Source organism: Castor canadensis, chromosome X (genome assembly GCF_047511655.1).
Source record: "Castor canadensis chromosome X, mCasCan1.hap1v2, whole genome shotgun sequence".
Lineage (NCBI taxonomy): Eukaryota > Metazoa > Chordata > Mammalia > Rodentia > Castoridae > Castor > Castor canadensis.
In genome coordinates, this window is record NC_133405.1 from 53,650,084 (window position 1) to 53,666,205 (window position 16,122).

At 38.1% G+C, this 16,122-nt stretch overlaps 1 protein-coding gene across 2 annotated transcripts in view; it reads left to right on the forward strand.

Moving 5' to 3' along the window:
* Nucleotides 1-15,407, forward strand: part of Pcdh19 (protocadherin 19) — a 101,616-nt gene extending 86,209 nt beyond the window's left edge. For both annotated transcript variants that reach the window (XM_074064419.1, XM_074064418.1), the window contains one exon: nt 9,681-15,407. In XM_074064419.1, coding sequence (XP_073920520.1) covers nt 9,681-10,279 — 599 coding nt within the window. In that variant the 3' untranslated portion in view covers nt 10,280-15,407. The remainder of the gene's footprint in view (nt 1-9,680) is intronic.
* Nucleotides 15,408-16,122: the final 715 nt, after the last annotated feature.

The following is a 16,122-nucleotide window of genomic DNA, read 5'->3' on the forward strand; positions in this document are numbered from 1 at the left end:
TCTCAACCCAAGAGACTTCTGCTATTCTTATAGGCAAAGATCAGAGCCATCCCAGAAAAAGCCCTCACGGCTGTAGCCGAAATAGATCCCAAGACTTCCCCCATGCTTCAGATGAACAGATATTATTTGTGTGTCAAAGAGGAGTTGGGCAGGCTGGAGGCCAGGGGGTCACACCAGAATGTCAATGGATCACACCAGAACATCAATGCACTAAAGTTGTAAAGGGCCCTTTCTTCCTAATAGGGCCACTGGACAAATGTAGAGTGCCTTCAAATTATCAGGCTTCTTCAAAGAATAGATTAATTGACCTCTCTTCTGAAATCATGTGATTGACTTTGAGGCAATACCCAAATAAAATACAGCTTGCTTTCCCCTACTTGAATGATTAAGTGGACAACTGGAAAAGAATCATTCTATGTAATTTTAAGGGAAAGAGCAAAAGAATGAAACTGAGGATTGTCCATGAAAGATGGATAATAACTGGTAAACATAGAAGGTAGCATTTTATATCATCAATTTTAGTATTCATTATTCATAGTTATTATTCATAAATTCCAGCACAAATGTTAGGCCTGTGCCCCAGTGACACATTTGCATTTTATTTTAAGTTGATTTCTACCTGGTTTTGCAAACAAGGATTTAATGGGTTGGGTTGTCTGTTCCTCTCCCTCTGTTGCTTGTCATTTTCATATTCTGCTTTCTATACCTTTCCTACTCTTTATCTCCATCATCCATCTCACTATCCCACCCAGATTTTGCTCTTTGTCTCTCTCTATGTATGTATGTTTTAGGGGAAAAAAAGACTTCTAACATGGAAAAGTGATATTTGAATAGAGTCCCCTAAGGCAATCAATTTACTTTTAATTTGTCTGGAACTAAGCTTTTCTTTGTTGCAATGAAGAAGAATTGAAACTGCTGTAAAACTTATTAGCTTACAGGAAGATATTTGAAATGAATTTTTAAAATGATTGTGCTGTTTGCTATACCCAGAAGCTGTGTCATTGCACTACAGTATTCCAGATGGTTGCTGGAGTTATACTAAAACATCAAGATAATGCTACCAAGACTTTTCTACCAGACTTCTGTTAGTAACAAATACTCCATCCAAGGCAGTCAATATACATCATTTCACCCAACATTCCTATTTGCTTCCAGTGACCATTGCTAGTGATTACTACCTGGCTGATGACATGACACACTATCCCTTTGAATTATTGCAAGAGACAGTGATTGGTTTACTGGGCACCTTATAAGAAGTGCTAGGAGAATTACTACTGTAGTTTCTTAGCTTCCCCATCCAGTCCCAAGAATATTTTGATGTTTAGGAGGCCTTAAGGAATGTAGAAGTTGCATTTATAACATTTTTGATTGGCTCATGACTAGCATTGTGTGTTCTACAAAACTAAGTGTCTTGAGACTTGACTGAAAGAAGCGTCAGTTCCTGTAAAGGAGAATCCCAGTTGCTAGGTGCCTTTTTTCCTTCCAACATTACATTTTCATTTTTAAAAAAGGGAAGATTTTTCTCCTGGCCAACATGCCTTATTCCCTCTTTCTTTCTGTACTGGCATTATTTGTGCCACCCTTACTATGTTTTCTCCCAGACACCCGGAAGCTCACAACCATCATAACCATCATAAAAGTGAAAAAACAAGCTGATGATGTGCTAGAAGTTTGCTTGTTTCCCAGGAAAGAGTAAAACCAAGTTGCAGAGAAGTTTAGGCTCAGAGCCAGCTACTTGTAAGTATGATCTGAGGACTCTGTCTTCCCAGCATGTAACTGCGGGGAGAATGTGTGAAATGGTCTGACTGCTTAATCTACACAAAGTCAAACAAGTGGTTTGAACTCTTCAGAGAACTGACCAGGTATTATATGTGTCCTACTGGTATGGGCTAAGAGACTTGTGAGCATCTTAGGATAAAACTCTTAAAAACAGTTTCACATTGCTCATAATTGCAATATCTCAGTGCTCCTCCTTTTAGATAATAGTTCAGTGGTCTTCTGTGTCATTTCATATTTTACCTTTAAAGATGCTTTTTCAGATGGTTTCTCAGCACCTAGATGAAGTCCAGCATTTTGTCACACAATTTTCTCCATCACAGAAGCCAAAATACAAAGATTCCAGTTTAGTCAATCTTTGCTTATCTCAGTCACTGTCAGCACCTCTTATTTCTCAGTCTCAATTTTCCAGGCAGTCTTTTGCTTCATTTCCTTGCTCTCCATGCATCAGCACAAATGATTTATACTTATACACATCTTGAAATCTCTTCTTTATGGATTGAATTGAATTGAGCCCCATTACAAAAATGAAAACTCCAGGAACTATTGTGATTGCCCAAATTGTGACTTAGATTGTATGACTGCACATGCCACACTATCATCTATCATAAATATTAAATTCTCCAGCACTTATACTTCAATATGTTTTAACTTTGTCTCTTTGACTAGCTCAGAACTAAAGATTCCATTGAAGATAATTCAATTGCTTTGAATTCTGAAAGGGGCATCTTTTTAATCTATTTTCATGTTGCACTGGGAGTAAGTGAATTTCAGGAGCATAGACTGTGAATGAGGAGAGAGGCCTATATGCCATTTGGCATCACAAAGGCCAAATATTGGGTGGCACTTGCTAACTGATGCTGATCTGTCAAATGATCTAGGACAAGGTTGCGTTTCATCAGTCTTTTCAACCACCTTGCCTATCTCAAGCTAAAACTAAACTTTTCAGAATTCGTTTAGTCAACTGTCAGAGCTGGCTTTTTTCTCTACTTGTCTCTTATCTTTTGACAACATCCCTTTGCATTCTCAATAACTTTGTTCCCACACCCCATCCCTACTCCTTGTCCTTCCTGAGACATTTCCATTATGAGACATAACTAGTCTTTCTCACCCCATTAGAACTCTCCTATTTTTGTCCCTTTTACCCAGAGCTCTGCTAGATGACCAAAGAAAACAGAAGGTCTTATTAATTTGCGATGGATCCTCTTACTATAATTATAGGCATTTCTTAATGAGTGTACACAGATAAATTAAAAACATGGGAATTTTCTCCATGTACCAAGGACTGATTTTGGATAGCACTTTTGGATATCTGTCTAATGGGAGTACATAGGTATTTTGAATGCCAGTCACACGTTGGCATCTTCCCCCTTCAATCTGCTGTGTGTCAGAGCATAATGCTATAGGAAGGGCTGCTAAGAAGTAGGAGGATAGAGAACAGGAAAGCAAAAAGTAAATTTTGGGGAGGAACGAAAAACAGTGAAAAATGCTGAAAGAAAGGGAAGGAAGGGAGTGAGAAAGAGACAAGTAGCTGTTTGATTTGTGGTATGCTTTTAATTGTAATTAGACTAACTGCAGGATAGCTTGGTGTCAGTGGTTCATATGTGTTGAAAAATGTCTCAGATTTTGCTGATGTTCCTGTGAGTATTTTACAAACGGAAACCCATCTTTTATGGCTAAAATTTTACCTTGCAAAATGAGTGTAAACTCCCTTCAGCATCACAGCTTGGAGTGGGGGTGGGTTCTAGGAAGTGTCATTAAGCCCTTATTGAATTCTTTTTTTCTTTCTGTTTTTTTTAATTTCTTTTATTCATATGTGCATACAATGTTTGGGTCATTCCCCCCCTCCTTATTGAATTTTTGTTGGATGATTAGCAGATTTTTTCCAAATGGTATCTAAACATCCAAGAAAAACCCATTTGTTAAGATACCAATCAGATCAAAGCCAACATGGAATGAATGTCTGAAGCCCAGATATAGTACTTCCTGTTCTCCTTTCTTCTGTATTTCCCATGCTTCCTTCCTTCCTTCTTTTTCCATTAATCCTTTGCCACACTGCTTGCCTTGGTAAGTTACAGAAACAGGACAGCTGTTCTTTCTCCTGACTCTGAAGTCTTTAAAATGCTTTTAGGATTTCTTTCCTGGATAATTCTTTCCTTTGGTAAGTCCCTAGCATAATAGATTGTAACATTAGGTTTGTCATGAAACCCTTTCTGACTGAAACCTTTTCCTACTTTTAGTACTATTCTAAAAATAGGTGTCTAAAAGGCACATCATTGGTCACATTTTGGCTTATATTTTATTGGGACTAACAACAATATTGTTTAACACCTTGAAACAATGTTTGATATTTGAACAACACATTCAGCTCATGGGCTAATATTAAGAACTCAGTGAGTTCTTAATTTATCTCACTACAGGCTCTGTTAACTATTGTTAGAATAGAAAACTTCCAGGTTGAAGCAAATTTTCAACTGGACATCAGTGCATACTAAGATTGCTTTAAGATCTACATATAGTATGTAGAGGCTCTTAACACCTGACTAGTATTTCTCAAGTTCTTATTTATACTTTAATGGCTTTGAAAAGTGACACAGTTTGTTTTGTAGGTTTCTCTTCTGTTTCTACTACATAGAACATTTATTTCCACTTTTCAGAGTTGTATCACTGGCCTACTATCTGAGGTGTTACTCAAGATTCTTTGTTCTTTCTGTACTTTTGTCTTTCAATTAAGTTAAACTTACTGACTATCTGCTCTCTTTGCTAGTTTCAGTGCACAGGAGAGGAAACAAGATAGAAGCAATCTTTGCTCATCTGGAGCTTAAAGCTATCAGAAAACACAAACTTTATAGTAATTACATGTGTCATAAGTGCTATTAAAGGGAGGTGCTACAAGACCTACTTTAGTCCAAGGGATCAGGGAAGGACTCCTGGAGCAAATGAAATTGAAGTTGGGACTTACGTATTAGTCATAAATTATGGTCAACTGTTGGTAATGAAGTCCCTTCTCCTCCACTAAGGAAAATAAATTTATGGCCTAAATTAATAGGGATGTTTATTTTTCCTCTTATATAAAAGAAGTTCAGATCTTTCAAGGTGGCTTTATATCTTCAATATTCCAAGGTCCTTTACATCTTTCTATTCTGATGCCCATTGACACATTGTTTCCATCCTTAGGGATGCCTCATTGGGAGTACTATGGATGTTGCAGCTCTAGCCATTAGGACTTTGTGCCAAACAGGACAAGCAGGAAGAAATCAGAACAAAACAGTCTCTTACTAAATCTCTCTTTCCTCTCTCCTGTTAGGGAGCTTCTCAACATAGCACCTTCATGTTGGGCCAATCTTAGTTACAAGGTAAACCCTGTCCAAAAGGAAGGCCAGTAAATGTAGATTCCTTTCCTTTCCTTCCCTTCCCTTCCCCCTTTCTTTCCCCCTTCCTCTCTCTTTCCCCTTCCCACTTTCCCCCCTTTTCCCTTTCTCTCCCTCCCTCCCTCCCTCCCTTCCTTCTTTCTTTCCTTCCAGTACTAGGGATTGAACTCAGGGCCTAGTACTTGCAATTTCCATACCTCTTGAGCTATGCTCCAACCCTTTTGCTTTTAGTTTGTTTTTTCAGATACGGTTTTGTGCTAACTTTGCTCAGGCTGGCCTCAAACCTCTATCCTCCTACCTCTGTCTCCTGAGAAGTTGGTATTATAGACATGTACCACTATACTCAGCCCTGGGAGCTCTGTTTCTAATTTTTTAAAAAAGATATTTTGTAGGCAATTAGTTTTCTTGGCTTCATTTGAGTAGGAGTTAAGCAGGTCAAAAATTATGTTTTCTTGGTTATGCATATGTGACCAATTTTAATAATATTTAACTTCTTCATAATCATTGTCATACTATTGTCCATTATATCTCACAAAAATTGGCTGTGCCGTGGTAACACATTGTCTTGTTCTTGGACTGATGCAGACTCAGTTAAGTAGATGTATAGAGTACAAACTAGGAAGATTTTTCTGGTTTCCACACAACTTGCTTGTAGGTTGTATTACTACTGCTTAAAAGTAGCAACTACTTGAGCTTGCAGAAGCTGGAACTCACTTTGATTTTTTCTTTTTGTCTCACTGATTGAAGATCACTTCTGAAAAGGTAATATAGTGCTCTTGTAACTGTCACCTTGAACTATTTTAGTGTTAGATTTTTGTCTCTGATCATTAGGATATTTGAGTTAATACACCCAAATTGAATCACATAAAGAACTACTAGCATTATTGAACATATCCATTGTGATTGGACATCTATACAAACCCAGACAGACTCTCAACTCTGCTATTCTGCCAGGACTTTGAACGTTTTAGAAAGGTCTAAGATAGTTTTCATCATTTTCTTCAATTACTTTGGTGGGGACCGAGAGTAGACTCTTTCTAGGTGGAAGCATATTGTTTGCCCACAATGAGGAGACAGCAGTTTCATGTCCTAAGGACAGTAGAAGTTGCTGTATGAAGCTTTGCTGTCATCTGCACAAAATAACAGATTCTGGTCTTTTTCTATTTGAATTATTTCCTCATCCATCATGATTTAGTCATTGTTACCTCTCATACTTTCACAAAACTGATGCTTTTACTTAAGATTTTTTTTGCCAATGGCTTTGAATTCTCTCACCAAGATCCCTAATGACAATTTGTGACCAAAAATATGTATTATTTTCCAGATTGAAGAAACCTTATCTTTTCTTTGTATTTTTTTTGTTTTTGGTATAGTGTAACCAGATCTGTTTTGAACTAAGTTCTCTGGCTCCATGATTTATGTCTCTCTTCCAATTTTTTAAAATCCAAATTAAAAAAAAAATTCTAGAAACAATTTTAGAAGTAGCAAGACCAGTTTGCAAATTCATCAGTCAATGCTAATCATGTGTATGTATGAATTAAAAGCATTTGCTTCATTCATCTGCATATAGTAATGTGTTTGAATTGTCATAACTACATATGGATTTTAGAATCCTACATTTTGCTTTGCCTAGATATTTTCAGGTAAAGATGTAGCAAAATATCAAGGCACAAATAGGCTCATCAGAAGATTCTCAGCAGAGAATTAGTGAATTGTTAGCTTACCTCTGTTTCATCAGGAGCCACCACCTTGACAATTTATTTGTGATGATACAAAATTATTTCTCTTTAGTCTCATACTTCTTTCCTCTGCTGCTATACTACATAATGCAGGCACATAATCTTTACCGGTCATGCAAATCTAGAATTAGTCTCTTTGCTTTTTTTTAAATGTATTGTCTGTCTTCATTGTTTATCTTAAGGGGCTTCATATTGTGAATTTTTCGCTTTTAGTACTATGCTTAATTTCTTTACTAAACTGAAGTTTCAGTTTTGAAAGGTAATTCATTTGCAGTACATTTATACATATAGGCTAGCTTGTGGTGGGCAGAAATGTTCTTCCCCCCCATCTATATTAACAGTGTTTTCTTTCATATGTAAAATGGGTATACATACTTTAAAGCTAGGTTAGATTTTATTTTAATTGTATTGGCACAATGTCATGAAATGTTATTTGAAACCAAAAGTGATAAACAACAACTCACAGTCCTTGGTAAGGACTTAAAGAGTTGTGTTCAAATCTTGACTCAGTTTAGATTTGGCTCCTGAAAAATTTAACTGCTTCCAATGCCTTTTCTTCAAATGTTGAAATACACAACCCATTCAACCATTATTCCTTGAGCCCTTTCCCTTTGCTACTTCACCAAAGAACCTCTGGTGAATGAGGCAAGGCAACAACTTGTTTTCCTATGTAATTTACTTTTTAAAAAAATCAATAAGCAAGCAGAAAAATATCAAAAAATAAAATAGAAATACAAGTGTACAAGGCAGATGTGTTATATATTGACTATTTCCAGGCAAGACCCTGAAATGCAGGCTTCTTGAGTCAGCATACATTTCTAATTTTGGCTGGTCTCTCTCTCTCTCTCTCTCTGTTTCTTTCTCTCTGTTTCTCTCTCTTTCTCTGTTTCTCTCTCTGTCTCTCTCTTTCTCTGTTTCTCTCTCTGTCTCTCACAGTCTCCCCACCTCCTCCAATCCTACCCCAAGGTTTTCTATAAATGTTAAGCTGCTCAGATTTTGATGTGTTGTATAATGTGATGAAATTTTTATTTAGGTCATTCTCCTACAAGAGTGTAACATAAATATAAATGGATCTGAAAAACTAAGGCTACAAATCAGACATTGAAGTTAAGTTTTCCAATGGACAGGCAGGAGTTAACCCTGGGTCCGTGCTTTGGTGACATAGGCTGTGTAGAAAGCAACTCAGAGACAGAGGTCTTTAGGAACCTGACCTGACCTGGAAAGACAAAAATCTGTCACTTCAATAATTATGAATTCTAACTGCTCAAGTGTTCTATGATGGGGTTTAAGCAATCCATAAGACATATATTTCTTCTGTAATGAACTATACATATTTGTAGGGTACAGTGTGATATGTGATACTTCATTACATGTGTACAGTATGTACCAATCAAAGCATTTCCCTATTATTTCCTTATGTTTGGGGCTTTCAAGATCCTCTATTCTCTCTCTTCTAGCTCTTCTGAAATATATAATAGGTTATTGTAAACTGTAGTCACTTTACTGTGCTGTATAATTACTAGAATTTGTTCCTTCTATCTTCTTATTATCCAACTTCCCTCTATCCCCATTCATTTGTACCCTTCCTAGCTTCTATTCCACTCTATTCTACTTTGAGATCAACTTATGAAGCTTCCACATATGAAATACAGCATGTGGTGCTTGGCTGATTTTGCTTAACACAACTTCCTCCAGTTCCATCTATCTTGCCTCAAATAACAGGATTTAATTTTTGTTTATAGCTAAATAATATTCTATTGGGTATGTATACCATATTTTCTTTATCTATTCAACTGTTGATGGGCACCTAGGCTGGTTCCGTATCTTGGCTAATATGAATTAGCCACAGGCATTCAGGTATCTCTTGGGTAAGCTGATTTCATTTCCTTTGAATATATACCCTCAAGTGAGATAGCTTTTATGTGGTTCATCTATTTTTAATTTTTGAGCAGCTTCTGTACTATTCTTCATAATGGCTTTCAAATTTACATTCCTACCAGCAGTGTGTATTTCTTTAAGAAATATGTCTCTAGTAAAACTGTAGAGAAAAAAAAAATACAAGGAAGGATGGCTAGTTGGGTCTAATTAAATGATGCCCAACATGAGTGATGTGTGCATATAGGATCAGTTGAAGCTTATTAGTCAGTTGGAAGGAAGGGATCACAGTATATTCCTTCTGATGGGAAATTCATTTATAGCAACAGCATAGTGAGGAGATTGGGGGACAACTGGTGCTCAAAAAGAAATGATACAAATAGGTTCTCAAAGAGAGTACAGTAGCAATCTAAACTTAAATTAAGTAGTATGTATTAGTGATGGGTAGGGTAGAAGGGTGGTTGTCAGTGCTCTTGCTAAAAAAACAATGGTCATGTCTTCTTAAATATACTGACTATTGGATTCCCTGCCCTGCCTCCACTTTCTCTTCCGCTAAACCCAATTTTTAACACAGGTGATTTTTAGCAGGACATGTTCATAAAAATGCTGACTCTCAGCACCTTAACGCTCAGGATAAACTTTTTTTTAAATATGTTTTTTCATCATAACGGGTTTCCCTTTAGGTTTTCTTGTTTTGTCAGCAGTGGAAACAGCAACAACAATAAAAAGAGTATATAGGGGGAGATCTATAGCCTTTTCAAAATCCAGTTCTTCACACCTGTCCCAAGAGGCAATAAAGGACTATCTAAAAGTGCCATTTCCCAGAAGGGCCTGTGGATTCCTAAGAAAACAGAACACTGGGGAATAGCAGTGATTCCTGGGAAAAGCTGATGAAATTGACTTTTTTTTCTCTAAACAGATCAGAATGAAGGATTTCACTGCAGGGAAGAATGCCGGATTCTTGGCCACTCTGACAGATGTTGGATGCCCCGGAACCCTATGCCTACCCGTTCCAAGTCTCCTGAGCGTGTGAGGAACATCATCACCCTGTCCATTGAAGCTACTGCTGCTGATGTTGAGGCTTACGACGACTGCGGCCCCACCAAGCGGACTTTCGCAACCTTTGGGAAAGATGTCAGCGACCACCCTGCTGAGGAGAGGCCCACCCTGAAAGGCAAGAGGACTGTCGATGTGACCATCTGCAGCCCCAAGGTCAACGGCGCTATCCGGGAGGCGGGCAATGGCTGTGAAGCTATTAGCCCTGTCACATCCCCCCTCCACCTAAAGAGCCCTCTGCCTACCAAGCCTTCCGTGTCTTATACCGTCGCCCTGGCTCCCCCGGCCCGTGATCTAGAGCAGTATGTCAACAGTGTCAACAATGGCCCTTCTCGTCCTTCTGAAGCTGAGCCCCGTGGAGCTGACAGCGAGAAAGTAATGCACGAGGTCAACCCTATTCTGAAGGAAGGTCGAGACAAAGAGTCCCCTGGCGTGAAGCGTCTGAAGGATATCGTTCTCTAAACCAGTCTCGGGAAGAAGAGAAAGAAACCATGCTGGCTAGCGAAGATGCAGGAGCTGCTCGTTTTAATTGCTCACCAATGGTTGGTTCTTGAGTGGCTATATTGCAGCGCTTTGCCTAAATGTATTGTTTATAAGTGACTATTCTGTGACAATCCCTCTCGTTTCAACAGGCAGCAGGGGTGTTCAGTTGGAGGAAATTAGCTTTGGCTTGAGTTGTTCATGGGGCCTTGATGTTGGGGAAACGGAGACAAATTCAGTTGTGAAAAGTATTATGTATTTAGTGTTTGAATTTATATATTTTTCTATGTCAAAATTATAATATAAATTACCATTGTTTGTGGAGGATTACATTTAAAAAAAGGCAAAAAAAAAAAGCTCTGGACACCTTTAATAAGCTCACCACTGTTTTTTGTAGTGTAGATAAGTTAATGGTCATTTATTGTGTACTATTCATTGATTCAGTGATGTGAAATCGAGCCCCCAAAAGGTTGTTTCTGAAGCTTGAGTACTTTCCAATGCCGCTACTTTGCTGTGGACACCCCTGCTTTAAGAACCCTTTTGCTAGCTGTGCTATTGTTGTATTTGATATTGCAAATTGCTATGTGTGTGGTGATGGCAAAAGGCTTTTAAAGGTTGGTGTTTTTTTTCTTAAAAAATAATTAAATAGACAAAAACAAAGTGCAAACAACTGAGACAGCAAATGAATGAGCAACACCACACATATAGATTGAGTACTTGGAGGATACTCACATTTTTTAACCCATGTAGTGATTGCTCACAACCTTGCAAAGTATTTTTCCTGCCTTTCAGTCCTCTGCCCAGGTCCATGATAGATCATTGCAGAAAGTGATTTTTGGATATGCTGCTATCTAATTTGCAGTTGTCAGAAATACTGTGCTAGAAGTTTTATGAGATCCATTTTTCTAATTTTTAGGCCCTGAACAGGAAAGTTGCTCCTGAAGTTATAGTTCCTAGGCTTGGAAATTCCCTGTCTCCAATCATCTAAAACTCAAAATGACTGAATCTATTTTGAGATCTAAATTAGCATCTCTTTAGACACCCACTTCGTGATTCAGTGTTTCCCAATCATGATTGGAATTAGATTGTAAAGCACGTCATGGGCTGGAATGGAGAACTCCATGTTGCTCTGTATCTTAGGCTTATAAATAGGAATAGAGTAAACAGTACGAAGTGTACATTTAGGAAAAGACAGGTAACAGGTAAGAGCATCACTAATCCAATTACTGTGCCTTCTAAATGGAGACACTTGGACACTTGAACTCGTCTTTTTATGACAAATACTTTTTTGATTAAAAATGTGAACAAGAAACTATTAAAACAAAATTTGTTTAGATTTAGCTAACTCTTTTTGCTGTAGGCTAGGAATACACCTTTTTTTATTGACAAACTGCACATTCTTTTAAACATTGCTCTAACCCCCATTTATTTTCTGTTTATTAATATTCACTAGCCAACATAGTATTCTTGCAGCCTAAGAGTTCATTATTTAAAACTAAAGAAATATGTCACCTTTGCTCTGCCTTGGTCTGAAAAGAGTTGTTTCTAGGGAAACCAGTTTTGTGGTTCTGTTCTCATTTGTTTCATTGTTTGAAATTTAAGAGTTACCCAGAAAGAAGTCCTACAGGTTAGAGCACTTGAATGCAAAAGAGAAATTATTTTCTTAAGTTTAGGTAGATAAGGTCAGCTCTTTTAAATGTTTTAGTTATTTTTGCCTGAGTTCCTAGCCTTATACATTACTAGGAATATTTTCTTTTATGGGAGGGGGAAGGGCTTTGTGGGAGGGGGTGGAGAAGGCAATAGGGATGGGGTTAGGTAGGGGAGAACATTTCTGAAAAAGAACCTATAAATAAAGCTACAAATTCATCTTTATTTCTTATTCAGTGCTGAATACTACCTCATGCAAAATGTTGGTGTGGCTGCAAATTTCCCTCTGAAACCCACACAATTGGAGATCAATTACCACAACACCTTTATTGTGCCTCATTTCATTCCCTCTCGCTCATATACTTTGTCTTCTTCTGATTTATTTATTTTTGATAGTAGATCCTGATTTAGGTATTTATTTCTCCTTGCAAGTGACTATTTGATTAACACCATGAATCTTTTAAAATGTCCCCTTTAAGTTATGATGACTGCCTATAGATTTAGACTGCTCCCCACTCTGATCCATCCTGATATTATGTTGTTAGCTACCACCTCAAGGTCACTTTGAAATCAGATTTGACAGTTTTCTACAGGTGTATTTCTTACTATGCTCAGTGGGAACAAGAGAGCTGGAAAGATTGTGGAAGGTGGGAACATTAAATGTTACATGGCTGTTGAGTCAGAGGGGCCACTGGCTGCCATGCCTCTTACCAACAAGGTTTAAAATAGTTAGAGTAGAAGTGACATTGATTTTGCTTTTTATCGAATTTCTTTTCCTCATTTTTGTCCCCAGAATTCAGTTTCAAGCTATAGACACATCCTTTTTCCCTCTCCAAATACTTTGTTCTCAGTGGGCAGTGGGCAGTCAGGATTTTTTTTTTTTTTTGGCTTCCAAAACCTTTACTGAGTATGTTCAGAGAATTCTTCTCATTAAGAAAATATCTTTTTCCCCTACAGTTGTCTGATGTATGCGTCCTCCCAGAAGTGCAAGTGCATCTAGGAGGGCTTTGTAAGCTGGTTTATAGGCAGACTGTGCCTGCAAACAGGAAATTTATGTAAAGATCCTAAATTTCCCTTTGACTCATGATTTTTCCCTCCTTTTTAACATGTCTGATGAAAAGCTACAAGGGCCAGAGGGCCAAATATTCTTCCTTTTCCTTCTAAAAACATGTTACACACTTAAAAATGGGGGAACAATTTTGGTTTCTAAGTCCTGGGGAATTCTGTTCCATTATTCTGATGTCCCTTGGTTTTGAAGTGTGACACGCTTTACTACCAACTGTTTTCAGCAATTCCCTGGGCAGTTAAACCCTTTCATGCAATGTAAAGGTTTGCATTGATAGATTGCTTTCTCCCAAATATGGGAATATACTATAAACTAAGGAATAGGGAGAAGAGAGCCTTGGTGCTATGTGGAATATCTTTTTCCTTTTCCCTATGCTGACTAGTCCATGAACCTGTTCAGAATGAAGCTTAGCATCTCTTTGATCCTCTAAAGCCAGTAGGCTTAAATTACAGTACATCTTATTACTGAGATAGGTTATGGGCTAAGGGATCCTGCAGTTCCTGCAGAGCAGTGGTTCTCCAAATGTAGTCCCTAGAGCGGCAACAATATCACTAGGGAACTTTTTAGAAATGCTAATTCTCTGTCCCTGCCTAGGCCAACTGAATCGGACACCTTGAGGATCTGACCCAGCAATTCCTATGAATCAGATGCCCAGGTTGATGGGGTCTTACCCTTAGAGTTTTTGGTCCAATTGTTATGTTGTGGGGCCTGATTGTTTTTCATATGCAAAAATTCCCAGCTTGATGCTGATGGGACAACTCTTTGAGTTTGGCTGCTCCATAATTAACTTGCCTAATGGGGCTAAGTGTATCAAAGGTGCCCATTTAAACAAATTCCTTGACATGGTGACTCACTGATCACTAATGAAAAATGATAAAGGAAATAAAACTCAGAACTCTGAAAATCAGAGCCACCTAGAGTATCTTCCTGATAGTGTCACTTCAACATATGACCAGCTGATTGATTGTGTGTGGGGAAATCAGTTGACTTTTTCCTATGTCCCTATCATAGCATTACAAAGCAAAACAAAAGTGGTCCACTTGGGGAGAGGCAGGCGTGAAGGGGATAGCTGGATTGACTATTCAGGGTGGAAAACAGATTATTATTGTACATAGTAGCAGTTCTGGCTGGAATTCCACTTTATGGGGATGATTTTCATGTTGAATGCTCCCCAGGGCATTCTGACACGTCTGGTCCACTTGGCTCTTTACCCAGGGTAATGAGACCCTCTCAGACTTTGAAAAACTGGCATAAATGAGCTTAAGAAGTCCATTGTATACAGTCCTAGTGTTTGCCTTCTTGGTAAAATTGCATTTAAGGATGTCATTTCATGAGTCAAATTGTATCTGCTGACACTGAAGTGTATTGAGATGTTGTTCTTTAGTTTAAGTATGTAATAAAGTAATATTCAAAGGGGATGTGTGGGGGTGGGGCTGGGACTGGGTGGCTTTATATTGATAATGAAATATTCCAGAGCAAAACACATTGTCCTAATGAAGTCGTTGCAGCTCTCTTTGTTTTCTTGTGAGGCTGGAATTGGCCTGTGGGTCACTTGTTGTGCAAAAGTGAATTAACTTCAAATAGGAATCATATTGCTTTTGTAAAACAAAGAAAATCAACCACCTTGTCTGAAATATATATTGTAACACGCTCTTGGTACAGAACAACCCACAAACACCTGATCTTGATTGGAAAGCACTGTAGGTCATTAGGGAAAACTGATGATGTTGACGTTACTTCAGCTGTGTTGACAATTAAAGATGACCTTGTTAATAACTGAAAGTTGCTGTCAACCTTAGCAAACAAACCAGCTAACACCATAACAGCACTGGGTAAGTTGACTTTTACTGGCACTGGCTGGCATTCAGCTGAGGAAGGCTAGGATATGGACTTTACTGACCAAGAGCCAGACTAGCTCAAGCTAGAAATTCAGCAACAAATACCTCCTTGTGCTATTTGAATGCTAAGGTATTAGTTGCAAAAGGCTTCTGGCCTTCGCTCCTCTAGTGAGGGGAATGAGCCTGATGACGCTATTACTGTTTACCTGTCAAACCAGGGTGGAAATTTAGAGGGATGCAAGTACAGTATGTCTCATTAAGCAGTCTCTGTTGCTGACTATATGAAGATGAAATTGTTGTATATGCTGATATGTATGTTATGTACATTTTCACAGTGATTGAGTCATTGTAAAAAGAAAAAAGACAAAAAAGAATCACCACTCTGTCTATTTTATGAAAATGATAAAGCAGCTTTATTAAATTATTACAGTTATGTTTTAAATGGTGTTATTTGCCACATTGTTTCCTTTTACCTGGTGGTTCTGTTTCCCCCTTAAATGTGTTTTCTCTGCTTCAAAAATTTAATGCATTTTAGTATTAAAGGCTATTAAGGAAAAATTATTGAGTGTTTGGTGCAATGTGTCTTGGAGAGTGTTCATTGGCCGTCGTGGGGGTGACTCTTAGACCTTGGAGGTAACCTGGGTTATTGATGCTCAGGTCCAAAGGGTCCTTTTGCCTTTTCCATTTCACATGACTGCCAACATTCTGCGGATCCTTTTCCTGCTGTCAGGCTCTAGTCCATTTCCTGAGCACCTGCCCTTCTTGTTAATACCTTTGTCTGAGGAAGGGGACCCATTCACATCCAGAATGGTAAAGACTTTCCTCGGTGGTACTTTAAACAAAAATACTAAAACTATTCTTTAAAATAAATCATATTAGGGGCAACTTTACCGTGGAACTTCTCTGAAGAATTAATTTTTTTAAAAAGTGAGAATTCTCAGAAACTGACAGCAGGGGAAAAAGAGAATTTAAAACAAAGATGACCTGGCTGCCCCTTTGATGCCTTCAGGTTTGAAAGCAAAGCAACAAGAGAGGCTCTGACTTTGCTCATAACAAGGTTGCAGAGAAAGCCTTGACAAGCTTTCTTTATCCAAACCATTATTCTCTGGGACTTAGCACTTCGGCTGTAAATATTCATTCTGGCTGCCACTAGGTGTGTGTGTGGTGGGGGGTGCATAGTAGAGAAAAAAAAGAAAGGCATGGCTGAACATTCTAAATAGTGCCTGTAGTGGTTAATGGTTAAATTGCTTTAGTGTGACATATTCTTTCTGGAT